Source organism: Fukomys damarensis, unplaced genomic scaffold (assembly GCF_012274545.1).
Source record: "Fukomys damarensis isolate Sample0158 unplaced genomic scaffold, DMR_v1.0_HiC HiC_scaffold_11, whole genome shotgun sequence".
Taxonomy (NCBI): domain Eukaryota; kingdom Metazoa; phylum Chordata; class Mammalia; order Rodentia; family Bathyergidae; genus Fukomys; species Fukomys damarensis.
This window is the reverse complement of record NW_022900923.1, coordinates 43,501,232-43,525,198: the sequence shown is the minus strand read 5'-3', so window position 1 is coordinate 43,525,198 and position 23,967 is coordinate 43,501,232. Positions and strand designations below refer to the sequence as shown.

The 23,967-nt window shown below is 41.5% G+C and overlaps 1 protein-coding gene across 1 annotated transcript in view; it reads left to right on the top strand.

The window, feature by feature from the left end:
* The window catches only part of Dstyk (dual serine/threonine and tyrosine protein kinase), a 44,553-nt gene extending 41,812 nt beyond the window's left edge, over positions 1 to 2,741 (top strand). The window contains exons 13-14 of the mRNA XM_010613213.3: positions 1,469 to 1,603; positions 2,192 to 2,741. Coding sequence (XP_010611515.2) covers positions 1,469 to 1,603; positions 2,192 to 2,379 — 323 coding nt within the window. The 3' untranslated portion in view covers positions 2,380 to 2,741. The remainder of the gene's footprint in view (positions 1 to 1,468; positions 1,604 to 2,191) is intronic.
* Positions 2,742 to 23,967: the final 21,226 nt, after the last annotated feature.

Genomic DNA, 23,967 nt, shown 5'->3' with positions numbered 1-23,967 from the left:
GTTGATAAAGTAACTTACTCCAAAAACATTGAGCTAGAAGGCAAATAGTCCTCGGATCTTAATCTAGGTATTTCTGTCTCCAGAGTCCAAGCATTTGAAATGAAGAGAAGAAACTTCTGGGGGTTGGAGAAGGGAAATACTGAGAAAAACTGCAGAATACAAATAAACATGTTCCCATTTGGGAACAGCATCAAACAAGGTTGGAGATAAATACATAAAGCTTGTAGTGGAGTTAGGTTTGTTGTTGAAAAAGTCAGGAGATGTTGAGCTTTTGCCCAGGGAAAAGACGAAAAGAAAATGTTCACGGAAAATTAACTCAGTGAGGATTTGAGCGACAAGTACAAGTGGAAGGAGACCAGTTAGGTACTGGTTCTCTCCAGGGTTAGTGTGGTGTTAATGCTGACACAGAAGAGTGACTCATTTGAGATCAAGTCAGAGGGAGAATAAGCAAGATTTTGTTACTCACTTGCTGAGTGATGAACAGAAAGGAATAATTAAAACATGGCCGTGGATGGGAAATGGTTGTACTTTGCTAGGGAAGACGGAAAGGTAATCACAGGTCAACCATGAGTATTTATACCAGCTAAAATTAGCAATACATTTGCATTTATTTCATTTTGTATATGTCTTTCCCCGACTCTTCATCAAAGGATAAACTTATATAAGTATTAGGAGTTAGGAAGACAACTGTTACTCTGCCCGCCTCTGAACCAAGTAGACAGTCATCATTTTTCTTCCCCTAGATTTACGTTGCTTTTGTTTTTAAATTCCTGTTCCCATTGTCATTACTCTGTTTTAGCTATTATTCATATCTAAAGTCCTTTGATGATTTCTATTGCAGTCCACTTTTGTTATCAGAATAATCTTTCTAAAATATTATAGATGCTAGGCATAGTGACACAGACCTGTAATCCCAGCCACTTGGGAGCCTGAGGCAGGAGAACTCCAAGTTTCAGGCCAGTCTCGGCAACTTAGCAACATTCTTGTCTCAGAAATTAAAAAGGGCTGGGGATGTAGCTCAGTGGTCTAGCCCCAGAACCATCCTCTGGGACCATCCCCAGTACTGTAAAAAATAAAATAAGAGAAAATAAAGTAACAGTTTTCAGGCCACCTCTTGCTATAAAACATAAACCTCCTGCTGCCCTTCGGATCCAGACTCTTCTCTCTCTGCCTTCAAAAATTGTGATACTGGTTCTCAGGTACCCCCACCATCACCCACCTATGTTTTCCCAATGTGACCAAGTATTAATTATGTAGATGCCCTGAAACCAAAAGGCCCGACGCCCCTTCTCCTTCTCAAGTTCTGGTCTTGGTAGAGTGTGCCCTGCTGCCTAGCCAGGGCTGTTCTGAAAGACAGTGGGTGTAAAATCCTTAGAAGAAAACCTGTAATGACCCGCACGTGCGGGGTGGCGTGACGCTGCTGCCTTCCTCTCCTTGGCTTACTCTTTCTCAACCCTCCTTGCCGTAGGGAAGTATGACAATTCCGTGGATGTCTACGCTTTTGGGATTCTTTTCTGGTACATCTGCTCAGGCTCTGTCAAGCTCCCAGAAGCGTTTGAGAGGTGTGCTAGCAAAGACCACCTCTGGAACAATGTGCGGAAAGGTAAGAGCCCCGCACCACTCTGCCCTGACTCCCCCGCAAGAGCAGACTGAGCCCAGCGCTGCAGCAGGGGCCACTCTGTAGCTGGACCACACGCACACTTGATCCATCGTGAGGGCCCAGAAAGACACTTTTAAGTCATGTCTTTGCTTCCAGGCAACACTGCTTTGAAGTAACTCAAAGGTGCTTTTTTTATTTTCTTTAAACTTTCTAATTCTTCAGTTTCCTATGCCAGTATATTCCAATTTTCCGTCACTGTTCTTATCAGGTTCCAACCTAGATGTCTGCAGTGGAATTAAAAGCTTGCATTTAGGATCCTGCGCCCTGATTTGTATGATCTCTTTATATTGGGTCCCCCTCACTGAATAGTCTTTTTTGGGGGTGGTACTGGGAATTGAACCTAGAGCCTTCACACTGAGCGATATCCCCAACCCTTATTTTATGAGACAAGGTCTTGCAAAGTTGCTAAGTTGCCCAGGCTGGACTCAAACTTGCAGTGCTCCTGCCTCAGCCTCCCAGGGTGCTGGGATTACAGCCATGTGCCATCGTGCTGCTCACTCATTGGTCTTATCTGCGTGCTCCTTTGTCTAGGGGCCCGCCCAGAACGTCTGCCTGTGTTTGATGAAGAGTGCTGGCAGCTCATGGAAGCCTGTTGGGATGGTGACCCCCCTAAGAGGCCTCTCCTGGGCATCGTCCAGCCCATGCTCCGGGGCATCATGGACCGGCTCTGCAAATCAAGTTTCGAGCAGCCGAACAGAGGACTAGAAGATTCTATTTGAAAGCGAAAACCTTTCTCCTGCACTGTTTCTTTTTCCCCTCACCTTTTGGCCATGGGGAGAATTTGACATTTATTCATTACAGGGAGCTCCTGAGGGTCATGGTGCTTGCTGGGGCTGGATGGCTGCAGAGTGGCGGGGGCAGTTCAGTGATGCCCCACACCATGCCTTATGCCTTCGGCAAAAGATTGTCCGAGATATGCAGAAGCGGAACATGGGATGTTCTGGCCTCAAGACAGATGAGGAGACAAACGTTACCACTGCTCACTGCATCATGTTTCTAAGACAAGAAGTGGGGCACTGCAGTGGCAATAGTATTAAAACATCATTTTCATGATGTCAGCTGCAGCTAGAAATAGTTTGATTCTATCTAATGATTAGCACCACTTAGAAAATTTGAGCTTAGTTCAGGATTCTATGAACATAGGGACAGAAAAAAAAGTATGGTTGCCTGGTTCCTGCTGTCTGTAACCAGGGCTCTCAGGTTGTAACAGTCCAGCGAGGGAGCTAGAAACAAGGCTGTGTGCTCCCCACTGTGCCAGAGTGTTTACATTTACAGGGCCATACATCCCTAATTTCTAGGGGGGTATTCACTGTTACATCAACAAGTAGCAAAAAAGCATGTGCATATGTATGTATACGTGTATATAACCTGCTGTGCTGGGGTTACTGCTAGACCCAGAACAGGTTCTGTTCTGCCCGTGGGTCCCCACCCCTCTGCTGGTCGCAGGTGGGAGAGGGAGAGCTCCAGGCTCCGAGCACATGGTCCGCAGGAGCGAGCGTCTGAGCAGAACTGGCTCGGTGTGGAACGTGGGTGAGACCTGAGCACAGGGAGGGATCGTGCCCATGGCCTGCACACAAAGCTAGAAGGCCACCAGCTGATTTTCAAACTTTAAAAAAACCCAGAAACTACTTTCTGTGTTTAAAACTAACACACTAATGTTTTTAAAGCTTAACCAGTGGTTAAAGAGCCAAGGTTTCTTCTGTCCCCTCCTTTTACCTTAATTTAAATATAATCTGTTAGAAGAAAAAAGAACCAGGACCCCTGCCCCTCAAAAACAAAACAAAACAAAAACAGACAAAAGAGAAGGCCAGCTGTGTGTGTTAGTGTCCGGGAAGCACCTGCCTCTGTGTCCAGGGCGGGGAGCTGTTTCAACACCGGTGCATCTCAGGTCTTGATTTCAGGCCTTCCTCCACCAAACTGTCCGTGAGCTTTAGAGACACAGATAGATGAAGGAATAGACACAGAGGCAGTGGCCTCCATGCGTCTGTCAGTCTCCAGAGCTTGGGGGCCACCTTGAGTGTGAAGCAGGTCCCCAAGTTTGAGTGTTGCATCAGCGCTGGGTTCCTGGGGTTGCTTGTTCCCTGAATGAGCAGCGAAGTACAAGTGCGTGTGTGATACATTGTCACCTAATTTGGGGCTCAGTTGTGGAACTTTGGCCATCCTGGGCTCTGATTATGATGTCTGAGCACGGTAGCAGGCTCAGCGCATGCAGCCCTTCAGGACTTCACGTAACGCTACTGACCTTTCCACTTTCAAATGGTAAAGTGACTGACCAGCGTCTGTGGCACATTGGCGCCAGGTTCATTTTGGTAGACTGTTTAGCACCTCTCTTAGGATCTTAACACCTCTTCACCCACACTTTAGTCACTCTGTTCTCCTTGGCATTGTCTTGTTGCCCTTCTGGGGTGATGATGGGGCTCCGGAAAGCCACATGTCCAGTTAGGAAGTAAGTGGTCTCTGCTTGCCAAAGAATCACTGTGCATCTGTTCTATGTGAGACTTCAGTTAGTTCCCCTCCAGACCATGCTCTTGCTTCTGTATAATCAGGACATTCTTTGGAAGTCTTAGCTCAAACTCCCCTTCACATGTGGGAAGTTAATTTTTTTTTTCAACCAGAATCCCTTTTCAGTTCATCTCCTGTGGCTTAGTCCACACTCAGATACCAGTTTCCTAGCAGATTTCCTACATTTTTGCCTAGTGGAAAAGGCAAGGGGACTGACTAATACTAGGTGAGGAGATGAGTAGTTATTTTCATTATAAAAAAGTATTCTGAGAAAAGGTGCAAATATACCTGGAAGTGTCCAGGCCAACCAGAGTCCACATATGGATATTTGGGGCTGTTATTTAAATACTCAGCAGGCTGAGTGCAGGAATGCGTATCTACATGTGGATAATGTATTATGTATACTTTTGTTTTATAACATTGTTAGCTAATTTTGGACTTTTTTGTTCCTTGGCACCCATTATTATTAAAATGATGGAATGCTATGAGAAGTACTGTATTGTATATTACTTGAGAAGACACTAGATATTCTGAGAAGTGTGGCAGTACTTAGGCAGGCAGGTGCATCCCAGCCAAGAGCAGACGCTCTTACGTCTGAGCTTTGGTTGTTTGTGTTCCCAAGTGGCAAGGTGAGATTGTGGCTGGGGGAGGAAGAAGGGTGGCCTGACAGATTGCCCTTACTGTGTTCAATCCTTCTAGAAGACTTCAGTCAGTTTGCCCCGCCCCCAAATGATCACCTGGCCTTTTTTTTCAAGAGCTCGAAGTCTGGTCACTCATTTGGCTTCGGAACTGAGAGGCCTTCCTGCAGAGCAATCAGAAGAAACCATGGTGACTCTGCCTCAAAGCTCGCAGCAGTGCAGGTAAGCAGTGCTGGTCCAGAGGAGGTACCCACAGGCAGACCTGCTCTCTGCAGAGTGGACCCTTGATGGAGCCAGCCTTCCACAGCTCTGGCAGGAGGACGCTGCTGTTGTTCCCGGACCAAAGAGAGTCACGTTTGACTCCATAGACTTTCAGGAGGTACAGCCTAGGCAGCAGCTGCTCATATATATTTTTTTAAACACTAAAGCTCAGAGAAGCAGTAGAGGAAAAGAAATGTTACTACCACAGATAGAATGGTAGAACTCTTGACCAGTATCTGTCAGCTCCCAGCTGTCAGAGCTGCCAAAAGAGGGCGTGGAGGGCTGAGAGGTAGGACAGTGGCAGAGTGCAGCCTCGCCTGTGCATGGCCTTGGGTTCCATCTCCAGCACGAAAACCCAAAACAAATCAGAGGAGCTGGGAAATGTATCTCCTGGTAGGAGAAGGGCTGGAGAGTCAGGGCTGGGTGGTGACAGCTACTCTGAATGACACTTTATTTTTTGGCTTACTATTTAGCACTGAGAAGCCCAGGGGGGTTGGTGGTCACAGCAGCACTTTGGATTCTGAGGCACCCTCTGGCCTTGATCTGGAGAGATGCCGAGTTTGGTATTCCACTGAGCCAATCAGGAAGCCTCTGAGGTCCGCACTGCCTCAGAGCAGGATGAATGGCCCTGGAAATGTCGGCTGCCAAAGAGGAGTTGCACTCTTTGAACCTTTGAAGCTTGCTTTTTGGATTTGCTGGATTAAATAACTCATTTCTCTAAAAGAAAATGAGGGTGATTCTTAAGAATATAGGGGTGGGAGTAGGTGGAGCCAGCTTGATAAAGAGGGTAAGAAAGGAGTGGCCTTTAGGTGTTTCTATCACAAATCCCCCTGGAGGTTTCAGATAGCACTATTCTTAAAAGAGTTTCAGGGTTAACTTCTGCTTTGTTACCATCTAGTCCAGCTGAGGTGATGGCGGTGTGAGAGCACTTGTCATTGGGAGGCCAGCTTGCTGAAAAACACGGTCACCCACAGCTTGTCTTTTGTCTTTATGTAATGTGTTTTTTGTTTGTGTTAAAGGACTAATGTTTGTTACAGTGTTAAATAAAAGTGTAACATACTAGGTGTGTAGAATAAAAGTGCAATAACAAAAGAAAAATACTTTGGCTCAAACTCTCTGATCCCTACTTCCTCATGCTACCTGGCTCTGTCCATATTGTTACAGGACCATATTAACTGTGTATTTTTAAGAGATGCGACTATGGGTTAAATCTTTGCTTAGCGTAATTTTTAATGGTGGGGTTTGGTTTTTATAGAGTATTCTATATAATTGTTAGTATGCACAAACACAAGATGTGCTGTATAATAAAGATCACATTAACGTTTTAGTTTTGCATCTGTTTGGCTTTGGCTTTCCTTTACTACCTGTGTTACCAAGATGGCCCCTAATCCACCCTATTTTTACTGTGACTTCCAGTCAGATGACTCAATTTGCTTTAGGAGAGACAGGGCGACTGTGCAAAGTCTTCCCCAGTCCAATGGTTGGTTGTTTTGTTTTGTTTTGTTTTGTGTTGTTTGCAGTACTGGGGATCACACTCAGGGCCTTTGCACTAAGCTTTCTCTAGCCTTCATTTGCTTGTTTGTTTTTGAGGCAGAGTTTCACTAAATGGCTAAGTTTGCCAGACGGGCTTAAATTGTGATTCTCCTGTTTCAGCCTCCTAGAGTGTTGAGATTCTAGGCATGCACCATCATGCCTGGCTCTATTGATCCTCTCTCTGGGTACACCTTATATAGCACCACTACAGATGGGGCAGGGGAGTGAGAGATGGATGGGATTGTGGGGCAGAGGGGGCAAAATGCATATGACAGCACGTATTTCACAGCCTACCCTGAGGTGATAGCCTTTTCTCCAACTTATTTTTAGCATGAACTTCAGCATTCCAAGTTCATGTATGAGCCTAGCTATTCTGTTCCACTTGGAGGGAATTTAGGGCTGCCATCTATATACCAGCCCATCTGCATTGAGAATATTCTGAGTCTTCTGTTTGGACTCACCTAGCTGTTCTTGTTTTTTGGCTCAGCAGTGTCTGACAGACCCCTGCAGCAGGGAGCCGTGTCTGATCCCAGGGAGGCCAGCATGCAGTAGGCCTCTTCTCCCACAGGCTCTTTGTTTTGGTTTGTTTTCATTTACCTCATATCATGTTGGGCTTGTGTTGCTGCATCATTTTTGCTCTATTTGTGATGTGACTGCAACACAAGGCTGGCCGGGGGATGGAGGCACGCCATATGTTTGTGTTTCTTAAGGGAAAAGCTGAAGTTGAGTCCAAGTGGTTCTCAGCCTCCACCCGCACAGTAGTCCTATGATGCAGGGAAGCCTCATGTTATGGCTTGTGTCTAGATGTTCCTCAAAGCCTCATGTGTTCATAGGTGGGGCTTTTCAGAGGTGGCTGGATCTAAGAGTGTGATGCTGGGATTAAAGTTTTGTGCTTACTAAATTAGTCCACTGATTGGTTTGGCATAGTTCTGAGTGGGGACAATGGGAAGGCCACCTTGGGTGTGAGTGCTGCCTACCCTAAGGGCATGTGGCCTGGATAGAATATAAAGGACAGAAAGAGGGCTGTTATTGTCACTTGCTGCCTGCTGCTTTTGCTGCCTTCTGCCCACCGTGAACTGTTTCTCCTCTGCGATGCCCCTCTGCCATGCCACCCTGCCCTGGAGCCAGCCAATTATGGACTGAACCCTCTACAAACTGTGAGCTGAAATAAACCTTTTCTCCTTTTACTTTGGGTGTTGAGTATTTTGTCTCGGCAATGAGAAAAAGTAAGACACCTCACAAGCTTGTGAAACTCTCCCAACTCAAGCCCCTCTTCAGAGTTAAACTTGCTACCTTGTATGCATATATTTTCTATTCTCTGAGCATAAAGTTCAGTGTAATTGAGTTCTCCTGACCCCTTCCCATTGTTACTTCGGAAAAACATTTTGTGGTAACACATTTTGAACATGCTTTTTCAAGAACACATCCCTCAAAGCTGAAAGCCTTCCCTCTAAAATCAGGTACAAGACAAAGATGTCCATTATCACCACTCCTGTTCAACACAGTCCTCAAAACATTAGTCAGAGCAATCAGGCAAGAGAAAGAAAAGGAATATGTATAGGAAAGGACAAAGTCAAAATAGTATTTGCAGATGACATGATCCCTTATAAGACCAAAAACCTCCACCAAGAGACTCTTAGAATTGATAACCAAACTCAGCAGTATAGGAGGGTACAAAATAAATACAATAATAACATTTCTGTATACTAATAACTCACTGAGAATGCAATTAGGAAAACAATACCACTCACAATAGCATCAAAAAATTAAACACTTAGGTATAGTAAGTCCCCAAATATGAACAAGTTCCAGGAGAACGTTTGTAGTCTGATTCATTAGTAATCTGACAAAACGAGTCTTACACAGTATTCCTCTGAAAGTTTGCAACTCAAATGTTTGTCACGGACTTACTGTATTAACCTAACTGAGGAAGTGAGTGACCTATACAATGAAAATTACATCCATCAAAGGAAATCAAGGAGGATATAAAAAAATGAGAAAATAGTCCCTGTTCCCGGATAGGCAGAAGCGATATAGTCAAAATGGCTATATTTCCAGAACTGATAGATTTAATGCAATCCCTATCAAAATACCAACATCAGACTGGGCATTTAGCTCAGTGGTTCCGGCACCTCCCTTGCAAGCACAAGGACCCGAGTTGGATCCCCAGTACCAAAACCAAAAACAAACAAAATACCTACATCATTTCTCACAGAGCTAGGGAAAACAATCCTAAAATTTATATGGAATCAGAAGCGACGCAGAATAGCAAAAGCAATCCTGGGTAACAAGCAAAACAGGTGGCATCACAATCCCAGACCTGAAATTCTACTATACAGATACAGTAAGTAAAACATCATGGTACTAAGCCGGGCATGGTGGCACACACCTGTAATCCCAGCACTTGGGAGGCTGAGGCAAGAGGATTTATTGTGAGTTTGAGACCACCTGGGCTACATGATGAGTTCCAGGTCAGTCTCAACTACACAGTGAGACCCTGTCTCAAAAAAACAAAACAAAACAAAAAAAAACCCAAAAAACAAAAACAGCATGGTACTAGCATGGAAGCAAGCATGTGGGTCAATGGAACAGAAAAGCAGCAAAAATAACCCCAGGCGCTTAGCTATTTGACCTTTGACAAAGGGACCAAAAACATACACTGGAAGAAAGATAGCTTCTTTAGTAAACAGTGCTTGCAAAATTGGATATTCACATCCAGAAAATTGAGTCTAGACCCATATATATCTTACCAGGTAATAAACTAAAGTAAAAATGGATCAAAGATCTAAATGTTAAAGCAGAAGAAACAATCTACTGGAAGATAAAATAGTTAAAACTCTTGAAGACATAGGCTTAGGCAAGGATTTTCTGAACAGAACCCCAGTGGTGCAAGAAATAATGCAGGCAATTAGCAAATGGGATCATATCAAATCAGAGAGCTGCACAGAAAAGGAAATAACCAACAGAGGGAGGAGACAATCTACAAAGTGGGAAAAAATATTTTGCTAACTGTTCTACGAACAGAACTAACATCAAGAATATATAAATAACTTCCCTCTCCGCCCCGCCCCAAGGGAGAGCTAAGGCACTGCAGGAAGCAGAGGAGGGAGCCCCAGAGGGAGCCCCCACTGCTCCAGAGCCACTACCGCTGGACAAGTACTGGGGGAACAAGGTCCCCGGCCGCCATCTTCGAAGCCTGGATTCCCCAGGCCAGGGCCTTGCTGTGCGCCCAGCTGGTGTAATTAGATAAGGTAGAAGCCAACCACTCTTTTTTGAAAAGCTGATGCAAAGAAGAAGAAGAATATAAGATTAATAGGAGTCCAAGAAAAAGCAGGAGAAGGCACAAATAACATTAAAAAAAACCAAAAAACAAAAAACAAAAACTCTATAGAAGTAATAGAAAACTTCCCAAACAGAGCAAAAGAGCTTGACATACAGATAAGTGAGACATATAGGACTCCAACTAGTTATGATTAAAAAAAAATCTACACCTATACATGTAATAAGATCCTGTAACTCCAACAGAAGTACAAAATACTACAAGCAGTGAAAAGAAACAAATCTCATACAAAGGAAAGCCCATTAGAATCACAAGACTTTTCTCAACACAAACCCTCAAGTCCTGGAGTGAGGTATTTCAAGCTTTAAAAGAAAACAACCTCCAACCTAGGCTGATGTATCCTGCAAAACTATCTTTCAAAAATTGATGAAGAAATAAGATACTTTCATGTCAAAGAACACCTGAGAAACTTCATGAATACCAAACCAACACTCCAAACAATTTTTTAAAAATATCCTAGAAAAAGACAGTGAAGGTCACAACTTCATGAGGTCCAACAGAGCAAAACCAGTAGGCAAGAATTTAAAGGGAGAGCGAGAAAAATGAAAAAGAACTAATAACAGGAAAATAACATGACAATGATAAATCAATACATATCAGTTATAACTAGCTATTCCTAAGACAAAGGTCTACTATCTGGATTTTTTTTTTTTTTTGAGACAGGGACTCACTATGTAATTGAGACTGACCTAGAACTTACTGTGTAGCCCAGGCTGGTCTCAAACGCACAGTAATCCTCCTGCCTCAGCCTCCTGAGTGCTAGGATTACAGGTGTGTACCACCACACCTGGCTACTATCTAGAATATATTAAGAACGTAAGAAAATCAGATCCCCCCCAAATATAAAGACCCAATTCAAAAATGGGCATCTGAAATGAACAGACATTTCTCAGAAAGAAAAAAAAAAGGAAACGCAGCAAATAAACATATAAAAAAATGTTCAACATCACTGGTCATTTGAGAGATGCAGATGAAAACAACACTGAGATTGCATCTCACCTCAGAAAGAATGGCTGCTATCAAGAAATCAACCAATAACAAATGCTGACAGGGTTGTGGGAAAATAGGAACCCTTCTTCATTGTTAGTGGGAATGCAGACTGGTGCAACCACTGTGGAAAATTATATGGAGATGCCTCAGAGAACTAGGATTAGAAATCCCATTTGACCCAGCTATTTCTCTGCTGCATATCTTCCCAAAAGAATGAAAAGAATCATAACACAGTGATATATGCTCATGTATTTTTGTTTTTTTATAAAATGGAGTACGACTCAGCCATAAAGAATGAGAAACTAGAGATATTTATAGCTAAGTGGATGCACACTGAGGCCATACTCAAGTGAAATTAATAAGACACATGTATAAATACTGAATAGCTTCTCTGGTATGCAAAACTAAAAAATAAGGATCAAAATGTATAATGGATATTGTGTAATAGGAAGAAGAGTTCTAAAAGAGCAGAGGAAGTGGGAGGGGTAGGGGAATGGTAAAAAAGGGAAAAGAAAACATACCTAAAAAGGAAAAACATGGAAACAATATATTTGTAAACAGGGAAGGGTGGAGGGGGGTTAAGGGAGGGCTGGGGATGGGGAAAAATAAGAACCAAGATAGTCATGTAAAGATACAAGATCCCAATGATGAATGTAACTGTATTTATTGTATACCTAAACTGTATCAACAAACTTAATAAAGACAAAAAAGAATATATAAAGAACTCAGAAAAAATTAGATATCCCCAAAATAAAAGACCCAACCCAAAAATGGGCAACCAAAATGAATACACACTTATCAGGAGGAGAAGTACAAATGGCCAATAAACACCGTACATGAAAAAAATCCTTTAAACCCCCCCAAAAAATCTAATGCTCATCATTGCTGGCCATTAGAGAAATGCAAATTAAAACTATACTGAGATACCATCTTATCCCATAAAGAATGGCTATCATCAAAAACATCTAATAGTAATAGGATGACACTGGGAAAAAGGAATTCTACATTGTTGGTGGGAATGTAAACTAGTGTAATCACTATGGAATTAAGCATAGAGATGCCTCAAAAAACTAGAAGTAGAAATTCCATTTGACCTAGGCATTCCCCTCTTAGATATCTTCACAAAAGAGTTAAAATCATCATATTACAAGGATACACAAATACCCATTTTTATAGCAGCACAATTTATAAAAGCTAGATTTTGGAAACAGCATACATGTCAATCAACAGATGAAAGGATAAGGAAAATGTATTATACACAATGGACTACTCTGCTGCCATAAAGAAAGATCAACTTGAAGCATTTGTGGGTAAATGGATGTAACTTGAGAACATAATGTTAAATGAAATAAGGCAGACACAAGTTCAAGTATCACAGGATTTCTCTTATATGAGAAACTATCTATGTATCTATGTATTTATACACTCACATATCCTCTTACATGAGAAATAAATATTTACAAGTAAAAAGCAAAATAGAAGAGAAACAGGAAGTTCAAATACTTTCCCAAATACCATATTCTATTATTTTAAAAATATTTCAGTATATATGCTAATTTGTTTCATTTATCATTTGTCTTAGTTCATTGCAAACAAAGTTTATGATTTATTTGTTTTTCTTCTGTAAGAATCTTTTAGTCTTTGAGTACTTTGAAGATAACAATACACAGTGTAATAACTTGTTATTCTCTTGGTTATGAAAATTTGTTCTATTTTTTCATTAAAAAAGAGAAAAAGTTAAGACTTCCTAAAGTTAAAAAAAAAACAAACATAGAGGGTAGGGCAGACTGCAAGAGAATATTAGCAAAATACTTTCACACACAGACACACAAAAACAAAAACAAAAAAAGCATATCCCTCACCAGGCTCATCCCAAGAGTGGGGCAACCTCGGTGGCCTTCCCAATGCTATGTTTGGGAAAGGCTTAGAGGGCAGAGGCCACCAAGTTTCTGAACATTATTCAATTCAACTTCAAATTTTCTATCTTTACCAGAACTCTGAAGATTCCACAAAACGCCATTTAAATAGCTACCTTTCAAAACAGTGCAGTTATTAAATGGGGCCCATGTACTGCCTGAGGCCTTGTCCTGGTTATTTATCATTGCCAAGACAAAAATACCAGATACCTAAAATTAAAGGAGGAGTTTTTTTTTTTTTTCAGTTCATAGTTTGTAGAGGTTTTAGTCCATAGTCAACTGGCTCCAGGGCAGGGTAGCATGGCAGAGTAGAAACAGTCCAAGGCAGGGCAGACAGGAAGCAACAGCCTGCGTGCATCTTTCTTTTTATATTCCATCCAGGTTATAAGCCTATAGGTTGGTGCAACTCACACCCAGGGTGGGGCTTCCCATTACTAACACCCAGAACACTAAACCAATGAGTGGACTGATCTTCTTATTACACCTTTGATCCACATTCATACACCCTTAATCCACACTCACACATACTAGATCTAGACACTTCCAAAAGGCCCCACCTATGAGGCTTTGGAAGGACACCTAAATACAGGCCATAACAGGCCTCTTAGCGCTCTTTTAGGAATAGCTTGTTTCTTAGATATTCTGAAGCAGCATTTCAAGTCAGTGGAAAAAATAGACTTAATAAAACTGGCTGTCAACTTGTCTTTGCCTGTATCTGTTGCTATAACAAAATATCACAACCTGAATGCTTCTAAATAATATAAACATTTCTTATGGTTTTGGAGGCTAGCTCAAGAGAGCAGTAGTTTTGGAGCTGGGTAAGGGGTATTCTGCTTCCAAAATAGTGCCTTGTTGCGTCTTTCAGATTCTGTGTCTTCATAATAGAGGAGCAGAAAGGGACAAAGGGACAAACACTGCATCTTCACAAAATGGCAAAGATGGAAAGATCAGGGAGCTCTTGAAAGCCTCTTTTAGCCAACTAAAATCCAATCACTGCCAGTGCCACTCAGCTTTCAGTTACTCTAACGAGTGTCTGAGATAATTAATTTAGAAAAGGTTTGTTTTGGCTCACAGTCTTGAGGTTTTTCAGTCCATGACTGGTTGGCTCCATTGCCTTTGAGTAAGAGGCACATCATGACAGGAACGTGTGGCAAAGCAAAATCACTCACTCCTTGGCCAGGAACACAGAGAGGAAGAGGAAGGGGCCAAGATCCCACTAACCCCTGCAAGGCAAGCTGCCAATGACATGAAGGCTCCTGTTGAGAGGTGGAGCTTAAAGGCTCTGTCACTGCCCAGCAGTGCTATGCTGGGGTCCAAGCCTTTACACATTGACTTTCAAGAGACACTCAAGATCCAAACTACAGCACCTCCCAAAGAGCACAGTACTGTTGTTACCTTGGGGTTTGAGTTCCAAAATATGAACACTGAAGGGACACAAAGCACAGCACCACCTCACAAAGATAAATAAATACATAAATAAAATTATCATGCAAACCCCCCCAAAAACTATAAAGAACCTATATTAAAATATGTGGGAAAGAGGGTAGGGCCATGCAATGGCAGGGCCTTCAAAGGGTCAGGGTTTTTGGAGACCGGTTAAAGAAGATGTGGTCTTTCTATAAAATGGAGTACTACTCAGCCATAAAGAATGAGAAACTAGAGTCATTTATAGGAAGATGGATACATATTGAGGATATACTCCTAGTGAAATAAATAAGTCAAACCTGTGTAAATACCGAATAGTTTCTCTGGTGTGAAAAACTATAGTAGTACATAAGATCCTAATGAGATAATTGATAATGTGAAATAGGAAGAAAGGAGCTAAAGGTGTAGGGAAAGTGGGAAGGGTAGGGAAAAGGTAATTAAGGGGAAAGAAAAAAATATGAAAAAATGGAAATAAAGTGCTTGTAAATGGGGAGGGCAGGAGGAGGTGAAGGGAGGGCAGGGACAAGGGGAAAAATAAGAACTAAGACCTGTCGTGTAGAGGTACAAGATCCCAATGATGAATATAACTGTACTGTATACCTAAAATGTACTGATAAACTCAATGAGAGAAAAAAACAAAAAACAAAGGATCAGGTTTTCTTCCAGGAAGAGGAACAAGACATGATTTGGAAGGGGGAGGGCAGTGCTGCCTCTAGACCTTAGGAACATGAAAATTAAATCCTCCTCTTTAAAAACCTACAGGAAGGGGAGGGGTGTAGACCTCAGTGGAAGAACACTTGCTTAGCATGTGTAAGTTCCTGGGGTCACTCCTGCTCTATAAAACACAAACACACACACACACACACACACACACACACACACACACACACACTACAGGAAAGATAATGCCACCAGGGGACTATTCATATTTCAATTAGGGCAAGAAAATGGGAACAAAGAATTTAAAACAAAACAAATTTATCAAGGAATGTGCTCAATAGAAAGGCCCTGGGTGTGGACCACTGAAGCTGTTTCTATTTGCTGCTAGGAAAAGACGAGGTTGCTGGGAGTGTCCCTGAGAGTGGAACTCTATGCCTTTGTGGCATCATTTCTTCAGGGATGGATTCATTTGGCAGAGAAGAAACCTTATGATTTGGATCTCACCTTCTGCCTCTTTTCTGTATTTAGTAACTGCGTCACATGAAACAAAATCTGGGTATAGTGTGAACAACAAAAAACCAACATATTACGTTATCTAAGCAGATGTTTTTGGTTTTTTTTGGGGGGGGGCGTCAAACTCGGGTCCTTGTGCTTGTGAGGCAGGCAGCAGAACCACTGAGCTAAATCCCCAGCCCTGCAAATCTGTATTTGATAAATGTAATCAACTACTCCTCCAAAATTCTGTGTAAAAATGATAAAGATTTATTAGTATCTGAAAAGATGTATTAATACATTGTATCACTTTAAATATGGCTTTTGAGGAAAGGGACACAAAGAACCCTTCCCAAGGTTGACACAATAAGAGAAGGGTGGCTCTGTACATTCAAAACTTGGCTGACTGATCTAGAGCTTTTGCCCTTATCAGGATAAGGTCCTAGGTCTGAGGAGTGATTTAAATCTGATGAAGTCTATTCACCAGAAATCAAGAACTCTTTGCACATTACTCATATGGATGTATGTCTCTTCTGTTTGGAAGTGCCTCCTTCGATGGCGCAGAGAGAAGGCTTTTATGATTATGCTCGGTTTCAAGGAGGGAAACCATGGGTGCCAGAAGCCCAGGCTGATTCCAAGGAGGCACAGAGATGCACAGCTTTTCATGCACCTGTGAGGTAGGCGGAGAACTGGTCTCAATGTCGTCACAGGAAGCTCCACCATGTTCTTTCTCATCCTGTGTCTTCCCAGGGCTCCCGTCCCAGTACCATCTTTTTTTTTTGTACAGGAGATCAAACTCAGGACCTTGGGCTTGTGATTCAGGAGCGGTGGGGCTGAGCCACTTCTCCAGCCCTGTCTGACCCATTCCCACCTTAAGTCTCCACCTTGGGGCGTGGTTTTTACCGTGCTAACAAAGTAAAAATGACTCTGAGTTACTTCAGGGACGCTGCTACATAAGCATTTGTCCTTTGCCACCTGGGATTTGCCCCTTATCATCTGGGAAATTCCCTAATTAAGCGGAGCAGAACACTCTTGTCTGAGTGGGTTTAATTTTAATGATCTTGTTTTTCTTGGCTCTGGCTCCTCCGTATGTCTGATGACCACATAGTCTTTGAAGGCTGAGCTGACTTCCCATCCTCCCATTTCTTGGTGTGTTATCTTAATTTTATAGCCTTGCGTACTGGCCTACTTTTTAACAACTCTCAGCTCCCTGGTATGTTTGTTAACCCATAAGACTGAGGGCTAGCCTAGGGGTTTCAAGACTACTGTTTGTCCTTTTATCTAAAGGGGTATTTTGCTACGCATAATTTTTATTGGTTAAATAACCATTTTATCATTTTAAAATGACCTCTACTTCTTTTTCAATTTAAGACCTGTTTCCCTACCCTCCCCAGCACTCAATCCCACACTCAACATGCCTGCGTATTCCTGGATATTGTTCAGCACTGCATTTGTTAGGAAATGAAAGGAATATTGAATCCTTTGCTGCTTATTGGTCCTTGAAATTAAAAAGTTAAAAAACTTTTTCTTTGAAATTAGAAAATAAGACTAAGAGTGGTGTGGACATAAGAGGGGTATAATCTTTCAGATTATAGGACAGATAAAACTAACCTTTACTTAATAGAAAACCATACTTACTTTGCTAAGCTGCTAATTCTCAAGCGATTAATTAAAGTGTTAGCATCTGAATGAATAGGCTCCTAGAGGAAATACTGACTTCAATGTGACCTAGTCAGAGACCACCATGGGGACAAAGACAAATGTATTCCAGGGCCCTTAATCTGTTACTAGTTAAAAACATGATTTTTGTCTTCTCCTATAATAGACAGAGATTTAAAAATGGTTTTTGCTAAAAACATGACTCTTTGTTGGGATCTACAAATGTCTAGTAAGTATCTGAAAATAGAACAAAGCTTGACCATTTTGTAAACTCTGAGTGAAAGCCTTCTCTGCTTTGCAGATAGGCACGTTAGTCATGTGACTCTGTCAAAAGATTCGCAAAGCAAGGCTCAGTAAGCCCAAATTTACCTATCCTGTCTCATCATCCTTCAAGATCAAGAACATCTATGCCCAGAATTTTCCACTGCCCTAAACCTGTGGTCATCAGCAGAGCTTCACATGACTGAGATCGCCCTTCCAGCTGTGAGAATTCTTCTCACGGGAACCAAGTTGCCCCCTAATTCATGAACATTTCTCCCATGGGAACAGAACTGCCCATCAAGTCACAAGGACTTGTCTAGGCCAGGAGTGACTTCAAACAGATAGATTTAACATATATCTATAGAACGTTCCATTCAACAATAGAATACACATTCTTCTCAGCAGCACATGGAACTCTAAAATAGATTGCATACTATCTAACAAAACAAGCTTGAGAAAATAAAAGAGAGTTCAAATTATACCATGCATATTGTCAGATCATAGCACAATGAAACTAGAAATCAATGGCAAAAGAAAACACAGAAATGATGCCAATGTACAGAAACTAGGCAATACACTCTTAAAAAATCAATGAGTTACAGAAGAAATCATGGAAAAAATAAGATGGTTTCTAAAACTGAACAATAATGCTAATACAGCACAACAGAATTTAGGGGGCAAAAGAAAACAGTCCTACGAGGGAAGTTCATACCTATGAGTGCCCACATCGCAAACACAGAGTGAGCCCAAATAAAAAACCTAATGATAGTCCTAGAAAAACAAGAACAATACACAGCCAAAGCTAGTACAAAGAATGGGAATTATAAAGACAAGAACAGAAATCAGTGAAATTGAGAGTAAAACAAAAACAAACTAAGGAACCAATGAATTGAAGAGTTGGTTTTTTGAAAACAATAAACAAAACAGAAAAAACCTCAGTCAGTCTTACCAAAAAGAGAAGCCCCAAAGCAATGCAGTTATAAGTGAAAAAGATGAAATCACAACAGACACTGCTGAAATTAAGATTATCAACCACTTTACAAACCAATAAATTGGAGAATTTAGAAGAAATGGGTAGATTCCTAGATACCTATGAAAAAGACTTAAAAATCCCAAAGAATCCAGTAACAGGCAATGAAATCACCTACCAAGAAAAGTCTAGGTCCAGATGAATTCACTTCTGAATTCTACAAAAACTTCAGGGAAGATCTAACATCAACAGTCCACGGGCTGGGGGTTTAGCTCAGTGGTTCCACTGCCTGCCTCATAAGCACAAGGTCCCAAGTTCGATCCCCGGTACCAAAAAAAAAAAAAAAAAAAAGTCCTCAAGCTCTTTAATGAAATAGAAAGGGAAGGCATATTCTCAAAGTAATTCCTGGTATTACCCTAATTCCAAAACAGGACAAAGATCGGACATCAAAAGAACTATAGATCAATCTTTTATGAATATAGATACAAAAATCCTCAACAAGATGCAAACAGAATGCAATGGATCATCAAAAAGACCATACATTATGACCAAGGAGGCTTCATTCCAGGGAGGCAAGGATGGTTCACCACAGATAGATCAATAAAATACATCATATAGACAGAAGGAAGGACAAAAATCACACGATCATCTCAATAGATGCAGAAAAAGACTGACAAAATCTAATGCCCTTTCATGATAGGAAAGCAAATTGAAGAGAACATCAGAAAACGTGAAGCTATCCCGTTCCCGGGGAGGCAGAACCAATAGAGATAAAATGGTCATACTTCCAAAATTATTGTACAGATTTAATGAAATCCAAATTAAAATATCGACAGCATTCATCATAGAACCACAGAAAACAACTCTAATTCACATAAAACCAGAAGAGACACAGAGTAGCAAAAGCCATCCTGGCTAACAAGAGCAAAGTGGGAAGCATCATGATCCTAGACTTGAAGCTATTACAGAGCTACAACGATTAAAAACACTATGGTACTGGCATAAAAACAAACATGAGGATCAGTGGAACAGAACAGAGGATGCAGAAACAACCCCAGGCACATTCAACGACTGGACCTTTGACAAAGGAGCCAAAAACATACACAGGAGGAAAGAGTGTTTCTTTAATAAATGGTGCTGGGAAAACTGATTACCCACATGCAGAAGATTGAATCTAGACCCATATCTCTCACCGTATACTAAACTACTAAGATCAAAATGGATCAAAGATCTAAATGTTAAAACAGAAGCACTCAGCCTGCTGGAAGATAAAATAGGAAAACCTCTTGAAGTCACGAGCATAAGCAAGGACCTTCTCAACAGAGCTTGGATGCACAGGAAATAGTACAAAGAATCAACAAATGGGATAGGACCAAATTAAAAAGCTTCTTTTGCACAGCCAAAGAAACAGAGTGAAAAGACAGCCTACAGAACAGGAAAAATTGTTGTCAGCTATTCTTTAGATGACTAATATCTAGAATATATAAATTCAAATATTTGGCCCTCAAATATTAGGCCCTCCCGTATAAAAGACCCACTCAACAAAATGGGCAAGTGCAACAAATAGGCACCTCATAGACAAAGAAGTATAAGTGGCCAATGAATATATGAAGAAATGTTCACTGACCATCAGAGAGTGCAAATTAAAACCAAACTGAGACACTACCTTACCCCTGAAAGAACGGCTATCATCATGAAACCAAATAGTAGATGCCAGGTAAGTGCTGGGGGAAAGGAACCCTTTTACACTGGTGGGAATGCAAACCAGTACAACCACTATGGAAATCAGTGTATGGCGATTCTTCAAAACTTAAAATACAAGTTTCATTGGACCCAGCTGTTTCCCTTCTAGGTACCTCCTCAAAAGAGTTAAAGTCATCGTTTTATAGTGACATGGGCATACCCATGTTTACAGCAGCACAATTCACAACAGTTAAATCTTGGAAGCAGCTTATATGGCCACCAACAGACGAATGCCTAAAGAGAATGTGGTCTTTACACACTGTGGAGTACTACTGTGCTGTGATGAAGGGCACTGGCTTTGTAGGAAAATGGATGTGCCTTGGGACTATAATATTAAGTGAAATAAATCAGGCACATAAGTGTGACTTCTCTTACATGAGAAGCCCAAAATATAAATAAAGAGGAAAATAAAAGATAGATAATGGGATGTAAGGAGACAGATCTTTCTCAAAGGGAAAGAGGATCAAGAGACTGGGCGGGGGAGGGAGCCGAGGAGAAGAGGGTGAAAAGAGATCAAGCTGTGTTACGTTCATGTACCAACTCCCCACGAAGAATGTGAACATTATGTACCACAAACTTGTACTAGTAAAAAAATGATGGGGAAAGAAAAAAAAAAGAAAGAAACCAGGACTGAGATTACTGACCAGACCCTGGTACACTTCAGCTAATCCTTGAAAGCGGCCTCCTGCTTTTGTGTGTGAGGGGCAGTCTGATTGTCACCAGAGTGCGCCCCTCCAGCTACTGCTCATGCGGGAGGCCTCTTCCTCCCCTGCTTTCCAATGAAGCTTCTGCCTGTACATTCACACTATCACTCTAGTTTCAATTTGATTACTGCAACAGGAAGGGTCCACGTAGCTGGTGACAATACTAACCTAGTATTAGGACAGGAAAACTAAACAGCCCACTGTGAGGTTCACAGGGTGAAATAAATATATGTGAGAAGAGAAAAAAATGTATTTTTTAAAAAACAAGATGATACTCGTTTTGGCACCAAAATAAAAACAACAAAAAACAAGGAGACAAGCAAGGCATGGTTGCGCGGGGCTGTAATCCGACCACTCAGCAGACCGAGGCAGAAGAATTACAGTTGGAGACTAGTGTGGGCAATTCAGTGCTACCCTGTCTCAAATAATAAAAAGTCATGGGGACGCGGCTCAGTGGCAGAGCACCACTAGTTTAAATTCCCAGTCCTGCAAAAACAAGAAACAAACGAATAAATAAGCAAATGGCAAATGAGAAAACAGACCTAATTCTAACAGACGCCAAATGCAATTTAAAATTAAGATAATGGAAAAAGATTCACTGACATATCTGGAGACAACAGAGACTGGATAGGAATTCAGTGGACACTCAAGATAGTGTGCGGAGCACCAGGGAAAATGAGAGTGCTTGCTAAATAATGTCACGACAGGCTGCTCGTGATACAAAATTACACTGGATCTCCACCTTATTCCTTGTTTTTTTGCTTTGTTTTTTTTGGTATTGGGGATCGAACTCAGGACCTTGCGCTTGCAAGGCAGGCAGCAGAACCACTGAGCTAAATCCCCGGCTCTCCATCTTATTCCTTGTAACAAAAACACTTTACTCCTTACAGTATGACTAAGTGACATTATCTAATAAAGCAGGGTTTTTTTTGTTGTTGTTTTTTTTTTTGGTTTTTGAGACAGAATCCCACTATGTAGTTGAGACAGACCTGGAACTCATTATGTGTGAGAGACTGCTTGGGCCTGCATAAGATGGCTGCCCTCAACCTTAGCCTTTGCCTCGGTGGAAAAATCCCACTAGACTACATACGTGACTTTTGGCAGGTTTAGCCCCTGGGCAAACAGGAAATCTTACAGAAAGAATAGCCCTTTGTGCTAACCACAGGGTCACGGGATCTGGAGCAGGAAGCAGGTGGTATTTCCCTGTCCTACTTGCCCCTAGGGATTGTGAAGTTAAAGATTGCATAGGGTTAATTGTTGATGTACGCCTTCCCACTTACCCCTCCCCACATTTGGTAAAATACTGATTGCTGTATGGTTAAATGCTTGAGTGACTCATGTGATTGATTTGTTTGAACTGTCCAATAAGCTTGCTGAACCTTCCCCCTGGGATAACAGTATATAATCGTTTTGCTGAGCCAATAAAGCGCCTTTGATCAGAAACCAGACTTGGGCCGTGTATTCTAACTTCTTAAAGATTTCCTCCACAGACATTCAAGATCGGATCGGCCTCTGATGACCCACGAATAAGAGGCGGCTCTCACCTCCTATTCCCCGCGGGACGGGGTCCCCCCAGAGAGCCGCAATTATGTGGTCTCGAAATCACAGCAATTCTCCTGCCTCAGCCTCCCGAGTGCTGGGATTACAGGCATGTGCCACCACGCCCAACCGTCTAATAAAGTAATTCTTTGGAAAATATGGGAAGAGAGTGAATAAACTTGGAGTAAGGAAGGTCTTTGCTAAAATTATGAAAAGTCACAAAGACCCATCCGATGGCCCACTTATCAGCAAAGGCTTCAAGATCTGTTGTTTGGCCCACATACATTTTACAATTTTTCATAACGAGAAATTTAAAATGAATTTAAAATTTAAAATTTAAAAATGGAGAGATTTTACATAAAAATCAGCGTCCAGCTTCTCTTGACAAATAGGAGGATGTGGCCAGAGCAGTCCATTCCAGCTGAGAACAACCAGCTGTCTGTCCAGGAACTCTTCCTGCCCTCCCTGTGCTGAGCTTTTGCTCTCTGGGTCATTCCAATCTCCACCCAGTGTGCTCATTTCCTCTACCTCCTGAAATTCACCACCTCTTCCTCAGGCATGAAGCTAGTGACCCTGACAAGGACATGTGACCACATAAAGGTTCTGGAGGTCCAAGACACTTGATCACTTTTCATGTGTTAGAAAGTCCTAAAAATTCTTGGGTGCACAGATGGCCCAGGAATCTACAATGGATTATTTCTTTTAACTTCAATACCTCCTATAGCTATTAGTCTGGTTCCTTCCCCACTTTGGGGGTTGGCGTTCAGAGTATATAAATATTTCCAGAAGACCAAAAGTCTCCTCTAAATTTTTGAAGTTTTTGTCATGAAGTTACACAGAGTGCTATTTTGGTTTTGTTTTTGAGATGCTAGGGTTCAAACTCCAGGTCCTCACACATTAGGCAAATGATCAGGCACTGGGCTGTATCTCTAGACTCCCTAAAGTGGAGAGTATTGCACTTACTTACTCTTACCCCTTTGCCACATTTCTTAGGTGGTACGCTTCTCTGCTATGGCTTTCTACTTATAACATAAGGGATAAAGGTTTCTCACTGGCAAATGGCTTTATTATCCACCTATATCAGATGCCTTTTAATTTATCAAGAATCATGAAACACCTTGTAAACAAAGCTTAATTAGTGTGAGAGACGATGGAGGCCTCACCAACTGTATTACTGTTGATGATATTCTGAGATCACAAAGAGCTGTTGGGGATTTTCTACAAAGAATTTAGCTTTTATCTATAAGTAAATGCAAAAGCTAGAATAGTTTTTAGGTTTTGAGGAAACCATCTCGATTGTTTACTTTCTACAGGATGAATAAAAATGAAAATTTCAAAATTATTTTCAGCATTTTGCAGTTCTAACCAATACTGTAACAAATGACTGGGTATATGTATTTTTTCATTGTGAAAGCACATACTACATATATGTATACAGGATGTATATATGATATATGCCTCAGTTCATGAACTTGATTCTTTCCACCATTTCTGGTCATGCACCAAACTGGGTGAGAACTGAATCAGATTTCCCCCATAAGGTGAACATTGAACAAAACTACTGAATTTGATTCAGTTCTCGACTGGCTTGATTTTTGACCAGAATTATGGAGAGAATTGAGTCCCTGAATTGAGAGATGTATCTTTCTCTTCAGGGAACCATGAAAGTCAGAG